Source organism: Lactuca virosa, chromosome 5 (genome assembly GCF_052849685.1).
Source record: "Lactuca virosa cultivar CGN04683 chromosome 5, Lactuca_virosa_CGN04683_v6, whole genome shotgun sequence".
NCBI classification, from domain to species: domain Eukaryota; kingdom Viridiplantae; phylum Streptophyta; class Magnoliopsida; order Asterales; family Asteraceae; genus Lactuca; species Lactuca virosa.
Window position 1 is genome coordinate 299,030,766 of NC_136430.1, and position 15,692 is coordinate 299,046,457.

General features: G+C 31.9%; 2 protein-coding genes across 3 annotated transcripts; both read left to right on the top strand.

The window, feature by feature from the left end:
• The first annotated feature begins 1,969 nt into the window (after window positions 1-1,969).
• On the top strand, window positions 1,970-7,866 carry LOC145110801 (phospholipase SGR2-like). 2 transcript variants are annotated; one of them, XM_079047115.1, is made up of 20 exons: window positions 1,970-2,659; window positions 2,910-3,010; window positions 3,087-3,275; window positions 3,350-3,505; window positions 3,591-3,662; window positions 3,769-3,921; window positions 3,996-4,046; window positions 4,136-4,306; window positions 4,374-4,523; window positions 4,611-4,676; window positions 4,770-5,213; window positions 5,296-5,418; window positions 5,509-5,581; window positions 5,735-5,837; window positions 5,908-6,001; window positions 6,172-6,234; window positions 6,352-6,409; window positions 6,507-6,610; window positions 6,705-6,751; window positions 7,325-7,866. In XM_079047115.1, exons 1-20 carry the CDS (start codon window positions 2,461-2,463, stop codon window positions 7,569-7,571), a joined length of 2,664 nt encoding a protein of 887 aa, XP_078903241.1. In that variant the 5' UTR covers window positions 1,970-2,460; the 3' UTR covers window positions 7,572-7,866. The 2 variants fall into 2 exon arrangements, with proteins under 2 accessions (XP_078903241.1, XP_078903242.1); XM_079047116.1 differs by having other exon boundaries at window positions 6,352-6,400; window positions 7,325-7,864.
• A 1,565-nt stretch (window positions 7,867-9,431) lies between these two features.
• On the top strand, window positions 9,432-14,290 carry BASS2 (Sodium Bile acid symporter family). Its single transcript, XM_079051604.1, has 13 exons — window positions 9,432-9,851; window positions 10,000-10,096; window positions 10,289-10,418; window positions 10,668-10,709; window positions 10,810-10,923; window positions 11,251-11,313; window positions 11,605-11,732; window positions 12,287-12,368; window positions 12,453-12,504; window positions 12,893-12,990; window positions 13,101-13,259; window positions 13,580-13,669; window positions 13,880-14,290. Exons 1-13 carry the CDS (start codon window positions 9,740-9,742, stop codon window positions 13,955-13,957), a joined length of 1,245 nt encoding a protein of 414 aa, XP_078907730.1. The 5' UTR covers window positions 9,432-9,739; the 3' UTR covers window positions 13,958-14,290.
• Window positions 14,291-15,692: the final 1,402 nt, after the last annotated feature.

Genomic DNA, 15,692 nt, shown 5'->3' on the forward strand with positions numbered 1-15,692 from the left:
TTCCTTTTATATCTTATTAGAATTCATTGGAGGATAGACTACACAACTGAGGTGAGTACTCTACCTCATGAACACTTGTCCCTAATATATGATATACTTTTGACTTGTGTTTTACATATGCGCAATACTATATGTATACATTGCTCGGCTATTATATGTTTGACGTGATCCATTCCTTTCATGCAAACGCTACGATATTATAATTTATGACCGCAGACATCCTTTATTAATCTAAAGACATTTTTGTGAATGTTTTATAAAGCGAGTGCTTATTTAAAACAATTTGGATTGTTTTGGGTTAAATTTTAAGTTTTTATACTGTTTTTTTATTATCCATTATCTTGGGGTGGTCGAAGACATGTGAGGCTGTATTCTTAAATTGAATTGGATATCAAAATAACGAGAGAAACTAGAAATTTCATAAATTTGAGAAATTTGAGAATGTTTAAGAACTAGGTGTACCCCATGCAATGCAATGAAGACCTTATTTATGCATAACAACAATAATAATAATTATAATAATAATAATAATAATAATAATAATAATTATTATTTTAGATTGATAGGTTTGGTCTCTGTGTATAAAATAAATTACAGTAATTGTCATTGGAATTTACAAAAAAGGTCTATGTTCATACTTCTTTTTACAGAAACGATCCATATGTTTAAGAAAATTACAAAAAATAGTACACTCCCAATAAAAATTTTACAAATTACGACCCCCGCAAAACGGGATAATATAACCATAGTTTTTACTAAAAATGAAACAATTTGTAATCCTTTGTGATGGATGACATTTGCGTTTTTTTATTTATATTTAAATTTGAGTAACTTAAATTTATAAAACATACAAAAAAGATTTATAAGAAAATGTAACATAGTGTTTAGTTATGATCGTAAAAACTACAAATAATAAGTAATCTAAGATGGTGTTTGTTTTTTTAGCAAAAATTTCAGAAGATAAAAGACATAAAAAATCCCTTTGAGTTTTTTTGCTTATACAAACCATCTTTTGTTGTTAAAACCGGTACACTAGGATAATAAAACGATTACTTATGTTATTGTTCATGACTTTGCTAATTTTAAGAGTTATATAATGTTCAAGAGTAATTAGAAAATTTGAGAAACAATAGAAAGCTTAACGAATGATTCGCAATGCTAGAAAACTTGTGTCCATGTGTTTATTGGCTATTACGAAAGTTTGGATGATTTTTTTGCTCTGCTAAAAAATAAAATGAAATATGAGACAGGTTCTTGGTGATAATGAATTGGATTTTTCTAAACAACATGATGTATTTGATTGTTTGGAGTTTAATTATCAAATTAGATCACTTTTGTATCCATATACGTGTTTTTGTGTTAATCTTTGTTTTTTTAAGTTGTTTTGATTAAAATGGTACCATTATCTTTAAAATTCTCATGCCTTTTAATCATTTGGACATATTAATGATTTAACACTTAACTATTTGGGAACTTAAGTAATCTAACAATTATAAATGAGCTTTTCAAAGAAAATATTTTTTTCCAGTTTTTGAAAAATAACAACTCTTCCGAATGCTCTCATTTCGAGTTGTTTTCCAAATTTCGGAGTTATTTTTTTGCAATTTTTTCAAAGAAATCTTTATACTTATATCCGAAATATTTATTTTTAATATCACTGCTTTTCAGTTCAATGTTTAATTTTATGTCACAATATCATATATATATATATATATATATATATATATATATATTTCATATTTATTATGTTTGTTCAATTTTTTGTTAGATTTTCGTAAAAAACAAAAAAAAAATCTTGAAATTCCGGAATTGTTTATTGGATTTCGGACATATTTTTGAAATCGTAAAATCTTTATTTCGTCAAAACTCCGAAATGGGAATTCAAAAATAATTAATCCTCAGTTTCGTGGATTATTTAAGATAAACCGGTTATCGGATCTATGGGCCCTTATGGAAATTAAGAAGCAAACCACAAATCCATTCCCTCTCCCTGCTGTCGCAGGGATTCGAACGTCTTCTTCTCATCTTGTGATAGGACTAAAGCGATACCAGTCTCAAAGGTTGAGGATTAATTATTTTTGAATTCCCATTTCAACCTGCATCCCCTTCCTCTCTTTCCATTCGCGTAACATGCAAAATTTTATCGTAGATTTCAATGATTTGCCCACATTGACACGCAACATTCTTGATACTCTTCATCACGTCAAGCCGAAATCATCATGATTCTTCATAGAAATTGGATAATCTGAACTCCCATATTCGTAATTTTCCTCAGGTTTTTTCAATCAGACCCAGTTCAACGAATTCTTGATTGAATCATTCGATTTTTTCGTGTTTGTTCGACTTTGGTGCATTTCTATTAGACAGAGATGTCCGTTTCTTCGTAGTGCACAACAACTGTATGATAAATTGCCGGAACGCTGAATTTGAATTTGCTTTGAGCCATCTTATCTCTCATCAATGGGGGAAACCGGTGGCAACGACGAAGATGGGAAAAACTCTGCTAATATGTTACGGAATACGCCGTCGAATATTAGGAGGTTGGCTGATGAGATACAGCAGTGTGAGGGGCGACAAAAGTATCTTGCGCAGACCAAAAGCCCATCGGACGGGGGTGATGTTAGGTGGTACTTCCGTAAGGTTGCCATGGAGAAAAATGGTGAGTTCTTCGTTGAAATTATCTTACTTTACAAAGGTATTTGTGATGTTATATGTTTATGATTGTCCATTTAGCCAACCCCTTTATAAACGATAGCTAGTTGTTGAAAACCTCATAAAAACTCTTCAACCTTAAACAATCTCTTCAGTTATTTAGGATCATGATTATCAAACTATGAAGAGCCAATGAAGATGTTAGTGATCAGAAATTGCCATTTACTCTTGTGTTTTCTTCTATTGCTTATGTACAGAAGTAGCTGCTAATGTCCCACGTGCAGAAACAGTAGAAAAGAGTGATTATTTTCGATTTGGTATGCGAGATTCTCTTGCAATAGAGGCATCATTCTTACAGGTAACATCATCTCTGTTTCAAATCACCAAATAAAATCTTTAAACTCATCAAATTAATTCCCTTACAACATATACAGCAAGAAGATGAATTGCTGTCTATTTGGTGGAAAGAATTAGCCGAGTGTAGTGAAGGTCCAAAAGGGTCTCCTGCTTCAGTTTCCAAATCCGACCCTCTCCTACAACCATTTTCTCTAGAAACTTCTCGATCAACCAAACCAGATGATGAAGACAGAGTCGGTGTCCCCGTGAAAGGAGGCTTATACGAGGTAACGTTATAATTATAAAACATTTCTTATAAAAATTCTTCAACCCAATTTTATATTCTATTTGTTTATTGCAGGTAGACTTGGTGAAAAGACATTGTTTCCCTGTTTATTGGGATGGAGATAATCGTAGGGTTTTAAGAGGCCATTGGTTTGCACGTAAAGGAGGTCTTGATTGGCTTCCTATTCGTGAGGATGTTTCTGAACAATTGGAGTTTGCTTATCGTGGAAGGGTAAGTAATTAATCACACCTGTCTTCTTTCTTTCTTTTGTTTTTTTTTTTTAAAAATTAATTTTTTTTTGGGTGTTTTGTGTTAGATTTGGCGTAGAAGAACATTTCAACCATCTGGACTATTTGCAGCACGAGTTGACATGCAAGGGTCAAGTCCAGTATGTTTTGTGTTTGATACTAATTATTTTGTGAATAACATGTGTTTCAACTTAAAATTAACCATGGTAAAATTTATTAGGCTTATAATTAACTTGTTGTATTCAGGGGCTGCATGCTCTTTTTACTGGAGAAGATGACACGTGGGAGGCATGGTTAAATGTAGATGCTTCTGGATTCTCTAGTATTGTTAAGTTAGGTGGGATTGGGATTAAGTTAAGGCGTGGGTATCCTCCCTCTCGTTCACCAAAGCCAACTCAGGTAAGTAAAACTAAAATTTATTTAATTTTGTAACTTTTTTCACCCGTAAATAATACTAAAAAAATTATTGGTAGGATGAGTTACGTCAACAAAAGGAGGAAGACATGGATGATTATTGTTCACAGGTAATGCAAAAAAAAATAAAAAAATGAATTAATAGAGAAAGTCAAGGAAACAAGGCTTTGATCTTGAATTTGAATGTTTATAATTATAGGTTCCAGTTGGACATGTAGTTTTTATGGTTCATGGTATTGGTCAAAGGTTGGAGAAAGCTAATTTAGTTGATGATGTTGGCATATTTCGCCATGTCACCTCTAGCCTTGCAGAACAACACTTGACACCTTACCAACGTGGAACTCAAAGAGTTCTTTATATTCCATGCCAGGTTGTCATCTTGTTTATTTATTTATTTATTTATTTTTGTAAAATGATTTTGATCTGTGGTTATACAGTGGAGGAAAAATTTGAAACTTAGTGGTGAATCAGCTGTAGAAAAATGTACATTACCTGGTGTACGTGGATTGAGGGTAACTTTAAGCGCAACTGTTCACGATGTGTTGTACTACATGAGCCCGATCTACTGCCAAGATATTATTGACTCGGTGAAAATTTTTAATTGAAATTAAAAAATAAAAATTAAATATCTGACGTCATCTTTATATTTAACGTTACATTCCGCTTTTCCACAGGTTTCCATTCAATTAAACAAGTTATATCTAAAGTTCATCAAGAGAAATCCTGGTTATGATGGAAAGGTGAATGTTCTTATTATTATTATCATTTAATTACAGATTCATTTTTCTATTTTTTATGTTGTTGACTTATTTTTATGGTCTTTGAGGTTGCAGGTTTCCTTATATGGTCATTCATTGGGAAGTGTTCTTTCGTATGACATTTTATGTCATCAAGAGACTTTGACCTCTCCATTTCCAATGGAGTGGATATATAAAGATCAGATTAAATACGAAAGCTGTACACCGACTGACATGAAGTCGTCTTCTAGCTGCCACGTGTCCTCCAATTCAGGAGGTCAGGATTTCAACACGATTATTTCTTCTGCTAAAAAGGACATCACAAGGGTACAATCGGAATCTTCACTTCCTGAAATGCGTGTTGAAGAATCAAACCTTTCAGAAACTAGGAATCATAAGAAACATGGTAGTCTTCCATTGATAGAACAAGTTGCAGTTGGATCTGACCATGGTGAAGCTTTAGCTAGTGGCTCAAATCGAATTCATGAGGAAAATTGTCACAATGATGAAAATAACACAATTAAATCTTTAAGGGAAGAGGTAATGAAGTTTTGGGCTTCCATTTATGCAATCGTTTTTGTTTTTTCATTTTTCCTAATAAATACGGCTTTCATTCTTGCAGATTGACATTTTGAATGCCCGAATTAAAGACCTAGAAAAAGTTTCCAAAGGTTCATCATCTTGCAAAAATGAAACGTTGAAGAGTTACACACCTCTTATAAAGTATACAAAATTGGAATTCGAGGTAACACCCATGAATTTGTTTATTTTTTTTACATATATTCTCTAGTTTTTTATTGCTTTTATTCCTACTTGTAATTAAGATTGATGCCAGGTGGATACATTTTATGCGGTTGGGTCTCCTCTTGGTGTGTTTCTTGCCCTTCGTAATGTCCGTATAGGAATTGGTAATTTGCTTGTTTTTCATGAGTTGCATTTTACAATTTTGGTCTTTTATTAATCTATTTTTTAATTTTCACGAAACTAAGATAAAGGTAAATGGCGTAATGATTATGTTGAGATGTTGGGAACCATGGTTTTTAAATTTTTATTTTTTCTAGGTCAAGGAAAAGACTATTGGAACAATGAAAATGTACATGAAGAGATGCCATCATGTCGACAAATGTTCAACATTTTTCATCCTTTTGATCCAGTGGCATATAGGTATCTTTAATCCCTTTAGTTTCATTAGGGTGAATTTTAGTAGTGATATAACCCGTTTCTTTTATTACAGAGTAGAACCACTTGTTTGTAAAGATTATGTCAATTCACGTCCAGTCATCATTCCATATCATAAAGGTGGAAAGAGGCTGCATATTGGATTCCAGGTAGGTCCCACTTTACATGACATAAAAAAGGTGGGATAGGGTCTCTTTCTCGATCTCTCATTTGTCCAAAAGACATAAATACCCTCTTCATCCTCATCATAAAAAATAGCCTTAACAACCTTGTTGATTTTAGCATTCACTGTGATATTGCTTTATAAATAATGGTGTAGGAATTTGTAGAAGATGTTGCATCAAGTTCTCAGGTGGTAATGGATCGCATGAGCTCAGTAAAGGTGTGTATTTTTTCACTGATATTTTGTTCAATTTGTACATTTCAAATTTATGATTTTTTTTTATTGACTTTTCAAACACTCGTACTTGAATTTTTGTTACAAACATATCATGTGTAGGGTAAAGTACTGGCACTATGTCAAGTGAAAGATGGTGATGTCGTTGGAGGTACTTCAAGTATATATTTCCATTTTTAATAAATATATATATTTTATTATTTTACCTTACTTTTTTTTATTGAATATATACATATGTATTCCCTTTTTACCCTTAGTGGAGTCACCAGAAGAGCCCGAAGTAGTGGAGAGATCATATGGTTCGATAATGATGGAGAAGTTAACACGGAGTGAAGATGGCCGAATTGATCATGTCCTTCAAGTATGCATTTTCTTACTAGTCTTTTTATAAAATGATTCAAAATGATAAAAGATTTGTGAACTTCACTTTCTTTCGTTAAAATTGAATAATGCAGGATAAAACATTTCAGCATCAATACATATCCGCTGTGGGAGCACATACGTAAGTATATATCAACCATTAAATACTTGTGAAATTAAATTTTCTACTTTTTACAGAAAGATGTAGAAATTTGTAAAAAGTTACTTAATAGGGAGAGCCTCGTTTTCCTGACTCTCTATTAAGTCATGCTTTTTGCATCGAGTAAAAAAGAAACATTTTTTCTTTTTTTCCTCATTATGTCATGTATAGATAAAGTGACTGAATGGATAATGATGTCTGTTGGGATAAACTGATGTATATATAAGGTCTGTTTCTTTTCTAGACCGAAAAATCTATATGAATGAGATTAAATGACCAGTTTTCTTTTACCTTTACATTCCAAAAAACAAATTTCTCAATATTCATTAATTTAAAATATAATAATCAAATCTTAACATGAGAGGAGTTTGGAGAAGAAAAGAAAGGCTTATAGGTAATTAAGAAGATTTTTTAGGCTTAACCCATGAAGTCATTTTGTCCAAGATGAAGTGTTTAACCCATTAAGCTCATTAAGTGAAGGAAACATGCATCTTCATTAAGTCCATTAAGTAAAAAAGAAATTATACTTTTGTTTGACTGTGACACATGATGCAGAAATTATTGGAGAGACCTTGACACTGCATTATTTATATTAAAACATTTATACCGAGATATACCAGAAGAACCCGAAGCACCGGATGGAGACACGGAAAACGAAGTAAAACAAGGAACCGGTGAATATTGGCATGGCTGGTATAATAATAATGAAGAGGGTACCGATGACGACCTTCCTTTAACATTTTCCAATACAAAATTTGTGAAAAAATTTACGAGAAGAGCCAAAAGCTTCATTGGTCCTTGATTTTTTTTTTCTTTCAAAACCAACTATCGTCCTTGTATAAATGTCACAAAAAATGTTATAGTTTGCAAGAATGAACGGTTTTGGACAATGTAAATGTAAATAAAGTACAAAAACGTTCGTTCTTGAAAACTTTAGTGTTCTTTTTGATTTTTTTTTTTACATGAACAATGCAATTGTTGTACTTTGTGCATAGATAGTTGTATAGTTGGTAAGGATGATTTGGATTTTAAAGATGTACACATGATTTAAATTAGAACAATTTAAGAAATGGTATGTGCTAAAATTACACTTTGGACAAGTTTGTCCATTTTCGATTCTTTGTAGTTTCTACCCCTTTGATGCATTAGAGACAAAATTATAAAACGGGGTCTATTTCATGTGTTAAAACTTGAAATTGCTAGCTCAAAAATTAGTTTAAACAAGTCATAGCTATTGAAAGTTAAAACCAATGATTATAAGTTATAAGTGGTTGTTTTTAATCGAATTATCTACCGGTTAAGAAGATTAGATTTGGTTTTGGTTGTAATCAACATATGTATATAATATAAATTTGTTTGTTCAAAATAAATCGACTAAAGAAACTTATGTTATTTTTTGGTAAAAACGTTCATTTAACTTGAAGTAGCCTATCGTATTTCACAAAAAATCTCATAAAAACATCACCACTTCATCTATTCATATCGAATTAGTCCGAACATCGTGACACTCATGTTAGTCTCTTTGTGATCGTATGTCTTTAGATATACACAATCACGGCGATCTTGTTATTTATTTATTATTATTATTATTATTTTTTTATGCCTAAGATGTTTTCTGTCTAATTTTTGTGGTTTGTAACTACAAGAATTATATAGCTGAAAGTTAAAGTTGATTTCACCGTCAATACCTTAATTAACACGTACAAGAATTATAGCTAAAAGTTAAAGTTGATTTCACCATCAATATCTTAATTAACACCGAGTTATAATAAACACAACACAAACAAGACATTCAACTAATTATGAGAATTGTTTATTTTGGTAGGATCTTCCAATCAAGATCTGCTCTTACTATCATGATCTAAAAAACATAAAACGATCTTAGGTAAGAGACTAATCAGATCTTAAAGGCCTAGGTCAACAGAATTTTAAGGTAGTGTTTGGTTTGGATCGAATCCTTTGGAATTAGAAGGAATTGGAATCTAATTCCAACACTTTCCTATGTTTGGTTAACTTTTAAAAGGAATTGGATTCTCAAACGAGTACAACTTTCCTTCCATCTAAAAGAACAGAGAATTAAATCTCCTTTCACGTGAGAATGTTGTAGATTACCATATTACATTTTTTTTACATTACATATGAAACTCCATTGCCACCACCTGCCACCGCATCCACCACCACCACCTCCTCCACAACCACCACTGCTGCCGACACCACCACCACCACCACCACTGCTATCATGACTTCCTCCTCCACCGACACTGCCACCTCAACAACCATCGCCGTCATCCATCACCCATGGCACCGCCACCCATAACCCATGTCACCACCACCACTACCCACCGCCACCCAAACAAAATATGATATTGAATTCAAATTCTATTTCCTGCAAACCAAACATAATATAGAATTGGATTACAATCCCATCGGATTCTAATTCCTTCATTGATTTCAATTCCTTAAAAAACATTATATGAACCAAACGCTTATCTAAATCTTAAATAACATTTCATTAAAAAATGCAATAATCATAAATATCAAAACCATATGCAATAATTTGCCTATGTATTTCTTTATCAAAAATAGATAAAATAAAAATAAAAATAATAAAAAATATATAAAACACCTAATAAAAGAGATAATTTTCACATTACATTTTGTCATACTTGCAAGGTGCAAGTTGCAACTTCAAACTTTCAATTTCAAGGCCATAATAGAGTAGTACAACGAGCATTATAATTTGTACCATGTTCAATTTTCCATTGTGATAGTAACATATGATGAGAAACTTGTTTGGTTTTGGATTGGTTCGGAATCTGATGTGTGGTGTTCCTTTGATTTCCACGATCCTCTCGGATATCTTCTCTGTAAATCTAGGGACCCATTTCACTCTCTTCACTTGCCCAATTCAAACAAAGGGCATGCTCAAATAAACCCTCGTTAACCCCCACCAATTATTTTAGATCTTTAATGGCGTCTATTTCGAGAATTGTTGCTAAAGATTGTAAATTTCAATCACGCGATGCTGTTCTTCAAAGACCCAGATACGATTTGCCCCCACGAGGACTTCACAACCATGTTTGTATGTACTCGATCAGTTTTTATGCTAGTTTTCGAATTGGGTGTTCTTTACTTCGTATCTTGTTTGCTTCTGAAGTACATTGGGTATCTATAGTTCTATACACATATATATGATACATGATTTTTCGAATTTTTGTGAAAATTTTCAGCTTTTGAAAGTAGGGTTCGTTCGTCTGGTGATGTTAAAAGTTTGGCTATTCAGAATAAGCGATTCACTCCAGCAGTTATTCAATCCTCAGCTTCCAGGTAGTGTTTATGTATATGTGTTTGTTGAGTTGTTTTCATTGTTTATTATGTGCTTGTAGTCTGAAATTATGAAGAAAGATTAGGACATAAGTCGCCACAAACACTATTGAATGTTAACAAAGAAAGATCAATGTTCATTCCTATCACTTTTTAATCTTAATTTTACCAAATTGTGTCTAATTTTGTTGTTAGGAGTTCGAAGATTGTTTGTCAAGCAGCAACAAATGTTCCAGGAGAGGTTCCTTCTAGTGCAAGTACCTCAAGTGGAATGTCAACATATGAAAGAATAATTGAAACATTAACGACCCTTTTTCCTTTATGGGTATGTCAAAAAAACATGTTCATCAATCATCACATTTTCAACATTTTTAAGTGTACTTAATGGGGACTTGACTTAATCTGGTAAGCTGTATACAAGTGTTTCTTTTTGGCTTAATGCAGAAAGAACAACTTAACAGAGAAAGTCAGAGAAAGGAGGCTTTCCCCCTTTAAGTATCTTTTAAATATCATTTATACAGACAAAACTTAATGGGGGAAAAAAACAATAATTCGTATTTGATGTCATTGACAGGTTATTATAGGAACAATAATTGGGATCTTTAAGCCTTCAGCTGTAAGTATACCCTTGTGTCTACATTTTTTGGCCCTTATAATAAAAAAATAAAATGTGACTTGATTAAATTGTTTGAGTGAAAAATCAAATGAAAATGTAGGTTACTTGGTTACAAACAGATCTTTTCACTGTTGGATTGGGTTTTCTCATGCTTTCAATGGGACTTACACTAACATTTGAGGACTTCAGACGCTGTTTAAGGAATCCATGGACTGTATGCTCTTCTTTCCTTTCCAAAAATAGCAACCTACTTTTATTTTTTCTTATTAAGGCATTCTACTTTGAAAACTCTACCAATTATAGCATTGTACTTTCAATTTCTTTTTCTTATAAGGCATTATACTTTGAAAAATGTATCCAATCAAACAATATAATTTGTTTCATATTTGGATGACATTGCTATAAATGGTAATATTTTTCAAAGTACATTGGTGTAATAGGAAGAAATGAAATTAGGATGCTGTAGTAAATAAATCAATGGAAGTATGTTGCTATTTTGATTTTTTCATATTAAAGATGAATATGATTTTGGTTTTTTCAGGTTGGTGTAGGGTTTCTTGCTCAATACTTGATCAAACCGATTTTGGGATTCTTGATTGCAATGGTATGTGACTATGCATATTACTTACTTATTTACTTAATGCAGAAAGAACAATATAATAGAAAAAGTCAGTACCTTTTTACAAATTTGCCCTTAAGTATTTTTCCCTTCCATTTCCTTAAGTTATCCAGACAAAACTTAAGAGAAACAAGCCCTAGCTTCTTATCAATCATAATATAATGTATCATTTCCATTTCATTTGTATTTGATATAAGAAAATCAATAGCTTTTACCCTATCTTTACATTCTGTTTGTGTTAATTGATATAAAAAATTTTGAATTTTGTATGAACAGACTTTAAAGTTATCAGCTCCACTTGCAACTGGTTTGATTCTAGTTTCATGTTGCCCTGGTGGACAAGCATCAAATGTTGCAACTTATATATCAAAAGGAAATGTAGCACTTTCTGTTCTCATGACAACGTAAGTTTCCTTTTCTTTCTTTCTTTTTTTTTTTTTTTTAAAAAAAAAAATTCAGTATTTTCAAAGTATTTATTGTTAACCTACTTCCTCTTTTGTGTATTATATCATCTTACTTTTGTTTCTTTCTATTATAGCATTGTATGTACTTTCAGTTTTTTATTGTAAAGGCATTGTATTATATCATCCTACTTTCATTTCTTCCTATTACAACATTGTTGTTTGAAAACTCTACTCAATCAGAGTGATGAAAATTGCTTTGTATTTGGATGATATTGCTAAATTGGGAAGATTTTTCAAACTACAATGCTATAATAAACAAATCAACAAAAGTACTTTGCTATTATTTCCATTTAGCACTCATCACTTGTTAGAGAAACTTCTTACATTAGGCCATTTTCTTTATGTTAAAGCACACACGTTATTGTTGTAGTGAAAAGCTTTAATCTTTTAAATGTATATGCAAAAATTTAAAATACCACCATCATGTTGTGTGATTATATGGATGATGAGGATATTAACAAGTAATCTTTAATTCTTTATGGTGTTTTTTACAGGTGTTCAACTATTGGAGCTATTATCATGACACCATTGTTGACCAAACTTCTAGCTGGTCAACTTGTTCCTGTTGATGCAGCTGTAAGTGGTTGGGTTGGGCCCACACGTAATGAATAATATTAAGTTCATTTTCTATATTTAATTTCTTGTTTTGAATCTTTTCAGGGTCTTGCAATCAGCACTTTTCAGGTTGTTTTAGTTCCCACAATTCTTGGAGGTAATTTTAACGTTTTTTAATCTATTTTCAAGATTATCTAGCAATGTTCTACTATTGCCACCTAGGCCTTGTTTTTTTTTTTTGAGAAAATAACAACACACTTGATGAAATTAAAGTAAAAAAATCGAGGGCAATTTTGTAAAAACTTAATTTTTAATGGGAAAACATCATTTCCTTAACTTTCTCTATAAAGTCGTTCTTTTTGCACTAACTCAACAAGGAATATCCATATATAGCTTACCAGATTAAGAGTCTGTTTCTTTCTTTTTTAATTGAATGAAGGTAAATGACCATTTTACCCTTGTGTCTAGAAGAAACACCGAATAAAAAATAACCGTTTACTTAAAAACTGTTATATAATATATTATAATTCACTTTCTTGGTGCAGTCTTGATGAATGAATTCTTCCCAAAATTCACTTCAAAAATCATCACGGTGACACCTTTGATTGGAGTTATCCTCACAACTCTTCTTTGTGCAAGCCCGGTTAGTTCCCTCAATACAAATCCTTATCATATCCTTAATTTTATAAAATTCTTATAAATCATTATTTTATATATATATTTTGGGATACATGTTTTGTTTTTACTTTTTAGATTGGACAAGTTGCGGATGTTTTGAAAACACAAGGTTTACAGTTGCTTCTTCCTGTGGCCGCCCTCCATGGGGCGGCATTTTTCATCGGTTATGCCATTTCCAAGTTATCTTTTGGTGAATCCACCTCTCGTACCATCTCCATAGAATGCGGGATGCAGGTTCGTATTTTTTTTTTTTTGTTTCTTTTCATTCATTACACAGACCAATACACGACAGAACAGAACAGGTTGTACTGTGTTTGGTATGCACTGGACTGGGACTGAGACTGTGACTGTGACTGACGTTAATGAGACAGAAAAAATAATTTCTTTTCCCACTTAAACAAGTGGTATAAGGTAGGATACGACAGAACAGGTTGTACTGTGTTTGGTATGCACCTCTGTATCTCTTGTCTGTGCAAAAGACGAAATTGCCCTTCATATTTGAATTTACAAACCAGTTTGCTGATTTGTTTATGTGGTTATTTGAATTTACACAGAGCTCGGCCCTTGGGTTTTTGCTTGCTCAAAAACACTTCACAAACCCTCTTGTAGCTGTTCCTTCTGCTGTCAGCGTCGTTTGCATGGCTGTAAGAATCTTTTCTCTTTCCTAAAAACTTTTTATGGTTTTTGTCGGATCAAAACTTTTTAGCAGTAAGAAAGTGAGAATCCATAAATAAGGTGTAAGATGTGGACATTGTGATTTACCTCCCTCGTATTGACTGTAGGACTTTTTTTTTATTTTTATTATTTTAATCTAGAAAATAATTTAATGACGTGGCATATTATGATGAATGCAGCTTGGTGGGAGTGCTTTAGCTGTTTATTGGAGGAACCAACCTATTCCTGTTGATGACAAAGATGATTTCAAGGAGTAAAAAAGCTTGTAGCTTTTTAGTTTTCTTGTTGGTAGTTGGTGGGTAGTAGTACGCCATGTTTTTAGGTTAAATATTTTTCTTTATCATATTCATATTGGTAATGGTTGAAATCTGAGCAATGATACGACAATTACTTGTACTTTGTGCAGTAAAAGTTGTAAATTGTTTTGGGTTTGGTTGTTTTCAAGTATGGAAACTTATCGACTTTTAAGTGGTTTTGTATTTGATGTTGTGAGAAGAGTAGGGATTTTGGTAGGTAATTTAAACGCTGGTTGTATTTGTGTTGTATTTGGATCGATAATTAAGATCGTGAAAACTGTTTTTGAAGTTTAATCAGTTATAAGTTCGATAATAGGTTTAAATGTTCTTAAACATGTTTTATTAAGTCAAATCATTCTTCACATCCCTATTCTAATAAATGAATAGTTTTAATATCCTTTTGGCAAAGGTTATTTTAATACAACTCCTCATTAATATTATGCCATGTATCATGTAGATATATTAGACAACTTATTTTAAAATTCAAATTTATATTTTTGTAATTATATGTTAAACTAGATTATCACCCGCGTTAAACGCGGGGAACACATAAAAAAAACATAGAATTGTATATAGATATTGCACAATAATTATAAAAAAAAATTATGGTTATTGATGTTATTGAAATATATATAAAATAAACTGAAATTGGTAAATATATATAATCGTTGAAACACTTCTTTGTAGACAACAATTTTTGTTTTATTAGTTGAACGGATTTTTTGTCACAAATGAAATCTTAGTTGCTAATTCATGTCAATGCATGTCATTTCAACATTGTAATTTAAGTTTTTTTTTTCATAATAAGACAATGTATTTTAGAGAATCTACCCAAATTAAAACATACTTTCGTCTTTTTCATACCTAGATAACAATTGCTTTGTATATGAATGGCATTGCTATAAATTGATAGACTTTTCAAAATACAATATTATAATTAGGAAAAAAAATGTTAGTGATATGCTTAATAAACAAAAACCAGTGAAAGTTAATTGTTATTTCTTGAAAAAAAAAAACCAAATATTGAAGAAATAATTATATAATAAAATATTGGTATGCTTTATACAACTTTTAAATTGTACATCTAATTTCTTTTTTTAATTTTTTTTATGAGTTTAACCTTTTTGCAATACACTATTATACCCAAAGCGACTCATTTTTTAGAATCGTATTAACTAATATATTGTAACACCGTAATTTTTCAAACAATTTTTCACATTTTTAAAAGCATACTTTCATTCATAGATATTATAAAAATCTCATTGTATCCCATATCAATCCATAGAAACACATCCCAAGATCATAATGTAAAAAAAAACTCCTCATGTGTGTACTGATCATGTCGGCGCCTTCCCGCGATCCTCACTGGTACCTGAAACACATAACACAACACTGTAAGCATAAATGCTTAGTGAGTTCCCCAAAATACCACATATAACACATATTAGCCACTCGAGGCTGTAACTCTGTGGACCCTCCGGTCCTAACTCTGTGGACCCTCCGGTTCTAACTCTGTAACTCTGGAACATACACGGCATGAATCACATAGAAATAATGCAGTGTATCACAATCACATAAATAGCATACAAGATACTCTGTCACATAACTCTAATTACCACTCTAGGTAAAGTATAGTGAGAAGACTCACCTCGGGTAACTCGGTAAACCTCGAACTCTGAAATACTGCACTAGCCTC

Bases quoted from the DNA above. Each gene is read 5' to 3' on its own strand.
- LOC145110801 (XM_079047115.1), top strand. From the start codon at position 2,461: ATGGGGGAAACCGGTGGCAACGACGAAGATGGGAAAAACTCTGCTAAT. The intron at 4,047-4,135 runs GTAATGCAAAAA...TTATAATTATAG, and splicing joins TGGATGATTATTGTTCACAG to GTTCCAGTTGGACATGTAGT. The intron at 5,419-5,508 runs GTAACACCCATG...GATTGATGCCAG, and splicing joins ATACAAAATTGGAATTCGAG to GTGGATACATTTTATGCGGT.
- BASS2 (XM_079051604.1), top strand. From the start codon at position 9,740: ATGGCGTCTATTTCGAGAATTGTTGCTAAAGATTGTAAATTTCAATCA. The intron at 12,369-12,452 runs GTAAGTGGTTGG...GAATCTTTTCAG, and splicing joins TTGTTCCTGTTGATGCAGCT to GGTCTTGCAATCAGCACTTT. The intron at 13,670-13,879 runs GTAAGAATCTTT...TGATGAATGCAG, and splicing joins TCAGCGTCGTTTGCATGGCT to CTTGGTGGGAGTGCTTTAGC.